The sequence below is a fragment of the Cebus imitator genome, unplaced genomic scaffold (assembly GCF_001604975.1).
Source record: "Cebus imitator isolate Cc_AM_T3 unplaced genomic scaffold, Cebus_imitator-1.0 Scaffold3, whole genome shotgun sequence".
Lineage (NCBI taxonomy): Eukaryota > Metazoa > Chordata > Mammalia > Primates > Cebidae > Cebus > Cebus imitator.
Window position 1 is genome coordinate 7,266,794 of NW_016107318.1, and position 7,949 is coordinate 7,274,742.

Here is a 7,949-nt window from a genome sequence, read left to right on the forward strand (position 1 = left end):
TGAATCTTGGGGATGCGAGTAGAACCACCAACCAGAACAATATCATGAATCTGTGACTTGTCTAGTTTGGCATCTCGAAGGGCCTTCTCTACGGGGTCCAGGGTTCCACGGAACAGATCAGCGTTCAATTCTTCAAATCGGGCACGGGTAATGGAGGTATAGAAATCAATTCCTTCATAGAGAGAATCGATCTCAATACTGGCCTGGGTGCTGGAAGAGAGGGTACGCTTAGCACGCTCACAAGCAGTACGGAGGCGTCTTACAGCTCTCTTGTTCTCACTTATGTCCTTCTTATGTTTGCGCTTGAACTCAGCAATGAAATGGTTGACCATTCGGTTATCAAAATCTTCTCCACCCAAGTGGGTGTCTCCGGCTGTAGACTTGACCTCAAAGATTCCATCCTCAATAGTGAGGATTGACACATCAAAAGTGCCACCTCCCAGGTCAAAGATTAGCACGTTTCTTTCAGCTCCAACCTTTTTGTCTAAGCCGTAAGCAATAGCAGCAGCAGTTGGCTCATTAATAATTCTAAGTACATTGAGACCAGCAATAGTTCCAGCATCTTTGGTAGCCTGACGCTGAGAGTCATTAAAGTAAGCGGGCACTGTGACCACAGCATTGGTAACAGTCTTCCCAAGGTAGGCTTCTGCAATTTCCTTCATCTTTGTCAGAACCATAGAGGATACCTCCTCTGGATAGAAGCTTTTTGTCTCTCCCTTGTATTCTACTTGGACCTTGGGCCTGCCAGCATCATTTACCACCATAAACGGCCAATGCTTCATATCAGACTGGACAACAGCATCATCAAATCTGCGTCCAATCAGACGTTTGGCATCAAAAACCGTGTTGGTGGGGTTCATTGCAACTTGATTCTTTGCGGCATCACCTATCAATCGCTCAGTGTCCGTAAAGGCGACATAGCTTGGAGTGGTTCGGTTTCCCTGATCATTGGCAATTATTTCTACTTTTCCGTGCTGGAAAACACCCACACAAGAGTAGGTGGTGCCAAGATCAATACCAACGGCAGGTCCCTTCGACATGGTTGCTGGCGTGTAGGCCTGGCCCGGACAACGAAGAAAACCACAATAATCCCGAAAACTGCAGAAGAGTTCAATGAGACGGGATTGCACTCTTGATTTGGCTCTCAGCTTGGATTATTGGTGTAGAGAAATGCTACTAATTTTGGTACATTGATTTTGTACCCTGAAATTTTATTGAAGTTGTTTATCAGTTCTAGGAGCCTTTGAGCAGAGACTGTGGGGTTTTCTAAGTATGGAATCATATCATCTCCAAATAGAGATAGGCTGACTCCCTGTCTTCCTATATGAATACGTTTTTTTCATTTCCTTGCCAATTGCTTTAGCTAGGACTTCTAGTACTATATTGAACAGGGTTGATGAGAGTGGGCATCCTTGTCTTATTTCAATTCTCAAGGGGAATGCTTCTAGCTTTTGCTTGTTCAGTATGATGTTGGCTGTAGGTTTGTCATAGATGGCTCTTCTTATTTTGAAGTATGTTCACTTGATGCCTAGTTTGTTGAAAGTTCTTTTCATGAAAAGATGTTAAATTTTATTGAAAGCCTTTTCTGCATCTATTGAGATAACCATGTGGTTTTTGTTTTCAGTTATGTTTATGTAATGAATCACATTTATTGATTTGCATATGTGGAACCAGCCTTGCAATCCAGGAATAAAGCATACTTGATTGCTTTTATATATACTGCTGGATTCAATTTGCTAGTATTTTGTTGACAGTTTTTGTGTTTATGTTCAACAGTAATATTGGCATGAAATTTGTTGTGTTGTTTCTGTCAGATTTTGTTATCAAAATAATGGTGGCCTCATAAAAGGAGTTAGGGAAGAATACCTTATCCTTGATTTTTAAGAACAGTTTTAGTAATAATGGTAATGGCTCTTATTTATATGTCCAGTAGAATTCAGCTGTGAATCTCTCTGGTCCAGGGCTTTCTCTGGCTAGTACATTTTTAATTACTGATTCGAATTTCAGAACTTGTTATTGATCTGTTCAACAATTCAATTTCTTCCTTGTTAAATCTTTGGAGGTTGTATTCTTCCAGGAATTTTATTTTCCATTTCCAGATTTTCTAGTTTGTATACATAGAGGTATTCATAATAGTTTGTGAGGGTTTTTGTGGATCTGTGAGGTTGCTGGTAATGTCCCCTTTATCATTTCTGATTGCATTTATTTGGGTCTTCTGTTTTGTCTGAAATAAGAATAGCAACCCGTGCCCTTTTTTGTTTTCTGTCTTTTTTCCTTTATTAACCTAACTAGTGGTCTATCAATCTTATTTATTATTTCAAGAAACCTACTTTTTTAAAATTTGTTGGTCTTTTTTATGAATTTTTGCACCTCCATTTTGTTCACTTCAGCTCTGATTTTGGTTATATTTTGTCTTCTGTTAGCTTTGGGGTTGGTTTGCTCTTGTTTTGCTAGTTCCTATAGTGTGATGCTAGGTTGTTAATCTGAGATATTTCTAACTTCTTGATGTAAGCATTTAGTGCTACCAACTTTCTGCTTAATACTGCTTTAGCTGTTTTCCAGAGATTCTGGTATGTTGTATCTTTGTTTTCATTAGTTTCAAAGAATGTTTTGATTTTTGCCTTAATTTTATTCTTTATTCAAAAGTCATCCAGGAGAAGATTAATTTTCATGTAATTTCTTGATTTTGAGAGATCTTGGTATTGACTTCCATTTTTTATTGTACTGTGGTCTGAGAGTTTGGTTGGTATGATGTGGGTTTTTCTTGAATTTGTTGAAACTTGCTTTATGGACAAGCATGTGGTTATTCTTACAGTATGTGCTCTGTGCAGATGAGAAGAATGTAAATTCTGTTGTTCTTGAGTGAAATATCCTGTAGATGTCTGTTAGGACCATGTTGTCAAGGGTCAAGATCAAGTACTGAATATCTTGGTTAGTTTTCTACCTTAATGATCTGTCTAATCCTGTCAATGGGGTATTGATACCTTTCACTATTATTGTTTGGTTGTATAAGCCTCTTTATAGGTCTCTAACAATGTATTTTATAGAATCTGACAGCTACAGTGTTGGTTGCATTTGTATTTAGGAGAATTAGGTTTTCTTGTTGAACACTTTATCATTATGTAATGCTCTTCTTTGTCCTTTTTGATTACTATTCATTTAAAGTCTATTTTTTCTGAAATAAGAATAGCAACCTGTGCTCTTTTTTGATTTCTGTCTGATTGACAGATTTTTCTCCATCCCTTTATTTTGAACCTATGGGTGTCATAATGAGATTGCTCTCTTGAAGACAGAATACAGTTTGTTCTTGCTTTTTTATTCAACTTACCACTCTGTGTCTTCTGATTGGAGCATTTCAATATTGACGTGTGAGAATTTGAATGTGGCATTATGCTGTTAGCTGATTGTTATGCAGAATTGATTGTATAGTTGCTTTATACTATCAGAGGTCTATGTAAGTAAGTGTATTTTTGTGGTGGCTGGTAATGGTCTTTTGTTTCTATGTTTAACAATCCTTAAAGGACCTCTCCTAAGGCAGGTCTGGTGGTAATGAATTTCTTACATTTGCTTGTCTGAATGGTATTTTATTTCTCCTTCACTTATGAAGCTTAGTTTGGCTGGATGTGTAATTCTTTATTGGAATTTATTTTCTTTACAAATGCTGACTATAGGCCGTCAATTTCTTCTGGCTTGTAAGGTTACATTTGAAAGGTCTGCTGTTATCCTAATGGAGTTCCCTTTGCACATGACCTGTCCTTTTCATAGGTCTCTAAAAATGTGTTTTATGAATCTAGCTGCCTTTAAGACTGTTTTCTTTTTTGTTTACTATGGAAACTCTGATGACTATGTGTCTTGAGGATGGTTGTCTGGTACACTATTCACAGGGGTTCTCTGAATTTCCTGAATTTGCATATTAACCTCTTTAGTGAGGTTGGGGAAATTTTCATGTACAATATCCTCAAATATGTTTTCCAAGTTGCTTACTATTTCTTCATTTCTTTTCAGAGTGCCAGTGTGTCACAGGTTTTGTCCATATAATTTCATATTTCTTGGAGGTTTCATTCATTTTTTTAAATTCTTTTTTTTTTCTTTATTTTTTTCTGCCTGTGTTGATTTAAAGGAATGGTTCATTTGAGTTCTGGGATTCTTTCCTCACCTTGATCTATTCTGTTATTGATACTTCTAACTGCCTTCTGAAATTTCTGTAGTGAATTTTTCATTTCCAAAACTTTAGTTTTGTTTTTTCTTAAAATGACTATGAAGTCTTTCCACTCTTGGATCATTTTATTGTTGTTACTGGATTGGGCTTTAATGTCCTGTATTTTGGTGAGCTTCCTTGCTATCCAGATTCTGAATTCCTTGTCTGTCCTTTCAGTTTTTCAGCATGGTTAAGAACCACTGCTGCACTGGGTACAGCTATTTGGAGGTAAGAAGACACTTTGGCTTTTAGAGTTGCAGAGTTCTTGAGCTGGTTTTTTATCATCTGTGTGGGCTGATGTTCCATTAATGATTGAAGTTCTCCTGCAGCTAGGATTCCAGACATCGGTAGGGAGAGTGGGCCACTCTATTTTACTCACCCCTTCTGTAGAAGCTCTATTTTACTCACCACATCTGTTTTACTTACCCCTTCCGTAGGTGGTGCTCAGGGCCAGAAATAAGCCGTGGTGCTGGCAACCCCTTGCAGTGTTCTTAGCTTCTTCTCCTTTCATCCTAGGGTCTGCTTCTTTTCTCTGTACATGCTCAATGCCTTCTTTCTGAAGATAGATGTATTCAGAATGTGCTGGTGTACTTGATGGTCTGGTCTGTCTTGGTGGGAGAAGCTCTTCTGGTTGCATCTAGTCAGCTATTTTGGCTCTTCCCTGTACATTCCTTTTCCATCTCTACCACTTTCTAGCTATGTAAAGTCAATAAAGTCACTTCAACTCTGTCAGCTTGTATTCCTACATTTCTAAAGTGGAAATAATAATACTACTTCATAGCATCGATTTGAGAATTAGAATTTATGAAAACACACACATAGCACATTGTTAAGAGCTTATATAATTTTCAAAAATGTTAAAAAACATGATTCTCATACAACTGTGGAATAGACATGTATCAAGATTGAACTCACTGATAAGGATAATCAAACTGATTCAAAGAGCATTTGAGGAACTTTAGTTTTATTTTGTCTTTGTTCTGAACTGTCTCTTAAGACAATAGGTTCAATTTTAATAAAAGATCAGGAAGAGAGGAGAGCCATGAGAGTTAACGAATAATAAAAAATTCAACAAAATGAAACAAAGTTTGCATCTGCCTAGAGGGGCTCAAGGAATAGCATTCATTTATTCAAGGCCATATCTGGCAATGTGTCTCAGGGCCTGAAATACTAGTCATGCTGTTTGCCAATCACACACATACAACTGTGTAGTCTTTCTTGATAGGAGTGTTGAACTTAATCTGACCTGAGGAATGTAAACTGTGTGAGCAAAGACAAGATTAAAAAAGCTCTCAGGAACTTAAGGATGGTAGATGTAACTTCCTGGTGATGTGTGAATAGCACTATATTTGGCATATGAAGAGCCAGATGTAAAAGCTGACTGTCGCTTGGCAGCAGCGATGATATTGGACAAATTGTATAAATTTTCAGGGTATGATTTCCTTCATCAGCAACATGGGAAGAATAATACCTACACCACAGAGTTGCAATAAGAATTATGTAAAAGATGGTTTGGGAAAGCAGTATTTTAAAGGATTACTGTAAAGGGAACTCTATCTGGTTTTCTTGACCTTGCCTTCTGCTGGCCAGGAGATGTCTTGTAAACTAGTGTGGGCAATTTCTCTCACCTAGCTTTCAGACCACAGTGATTGAAGCTTAGAAGTAGCTTGTCATTTTCATGCGTAGGGTAGTTCCTTATGTTCTTCATCTCTGTGCTCTGGGAGGCTGTACTGCTTTTTAATTTAAATATCACTAAGAAAAGTCTCAAGGAGCCCTTATGCAGAAGCTAGAACAGATTTCTGCCCATACCTGTAATTAGCTGTTTTACTACTTTGTAAAAAATATCAGGCCCAACACATCTGAACTGTGATGGGATGTTTAGAGGTGTATTATTTTATGAAAACCTTGACAGCAGTATTTCAAGCACATATTGCATGTACTTTCACCTTTTACTTTCATCTAGTGGAAAGAAGCCTATTAGGATCCACAGAGGAGAATGATTTACACATTTTAGTGAAGACCCCATTTATAACATTCACAAAGCTAGATCAAGTTAGGTTGTTATTTTATTTTACATACTTTTACTCTGCCTCATTCCACAAAGAATTTGAAGAAGTTAGGTGAAAGAGTGAATTGAGAGGTAGTTTATTTCTTAGAAAGATAGCAAAATTGTAGTGAAACTAGCTCTAAGGATAAATTTAATTGTAATCTTCAAGTAGAATTTATGTGAGAAGATACGTGTTATAGTGTCTGTGTCCACACAGGGAAACTTAAATGAAGAATTTGAGTATAATTCAAAATGCTAAGGAGAGTTCCTTTTGCGTCAATAGCATTGACATATAAATGTATGTGTATGTATATTATTCACTCAAACTCATCCCTTTTATGGTTTAACTTGAATTACCTGAATTTCATGATTGTCCTGTTTACTTTGTTCTGAGCAGTTCGTTGATGGATAAATAACAACAAATTTTGTCATGCATTTTTTTCAGGAATATTTCATCAGCACATAACTGAATTATGAGATTTGTCAGTCAATAAATTCTTGAACAGAACTGTCTAATTTCCTTACTGTCATGTATTTCTTAGGCAGATATTTTTTGATGAAATAGTACATCCTGCTTTACATATATAAAAACCAGTCTGATGTCACATCTTTTGAGTAGATAACTGTATCTTCCCTTATTCATATAATTAAGGAATCCATTTTTATTTATTCTTTGGACATTTTATCATCTTTAGAAAAAGTTTAATCTAAAAACAGTAAAATTGAGGAGAAAATTGATTAAGTTCAGATATTTTTCACTTTTTATTATTTTATTCCAACTAAGTTTGGAATCAGCAGAGAAAGTCACCATTCACTAAATACTTTTCATGAAGTAGGACATATTTGAAGTCTTTTCTCCAATATCTGAGGTACATATACAGTGCTTATAGAAATTTCTTCCACCAGGTACCCTAAATCACCTCTCTCAAGTTCAAAGTTTCACAAATCTTTAGGGCAGGGGCAAAATGCCACCGGTCTGTTTGCTAAAACATAACAAGAGTAACCTTTGCTCCAGTTCCCAACAAATTTCTCATCTCTGTCTGAGACCACCTCATCCTGGACCCTGCTGCCCATTTTGCTGTCAGGCTTTTGGTCAAAGCCGTTCAACACGTCTTTAGGAAGTTCCAAATTTTGCACATTTTCCTGTCTTTTTCTGAGCCCTCCAAACTGTTCCAACCTCTACCTGTTACCAGTTCCAAGGTTGCTTCCACATTTTCAGGTATGTTTTCAGCAGTGCCCCACTCTATTGGTACCAATTTACTGTATTAGTCCATTTTCATGCTACTGATAAAGACATACCCAAAACTGGGCAATTTACAAAAAAAGAGGTTTAATTGGACTTACATTTCCATGTGACTGGGGAAGTCCCACAACCACAGTGGAAGGCCATGAGGAGCAAGTCACATCTTACATGGATGGCAGCAGGCAAAGAGAGATAGATACTGGGCAGGAAAACTCCCTGTTATAATACATCAGATCTTATGAGACTTATTTGCTGTCATGAGAACTGTACAGGAAAGACCTGCTTGAATGATTCAATTATATACCACCAGGTCTCTCCCACAACATGTGGGAATTCGAGATGAGATTGGGGGGACACTGCCAAACCATATCAAATCTGTAGATTGCTTTAGGCAATATGATCATGTTAACAATATTCATTCTTTCAATTCATAATCATGGATTTTTTTTTATTTGTTTGTG

The 7,949-nt window shown here is 37.0% G+C and overlaps 1 protein-coding gene across 1 annotated transcript in view; it reads right to left on the minus strand.

Annotated features, from left to right (window-relative positions):
- The window catches only part of LOC108305837 (heat shock cognate 71 kDa protein-like), a 9,624-nt gene extending 8,500 nt beyond the window's left edge, over positions 1–1,124 (minus strand). Inside the window, exon 1 of the mRNA XM_017530605.1 lies at positions 1–1,124. Coding sequence (XP_017386094.1) covers positions 1–1,040 — 1,040 coding nt within the window. The 5' untranslated portion in view covers positions 1,041–1,124.
- Positions 1,125–7,949: the final 6,825 nt, after the last annotated feature.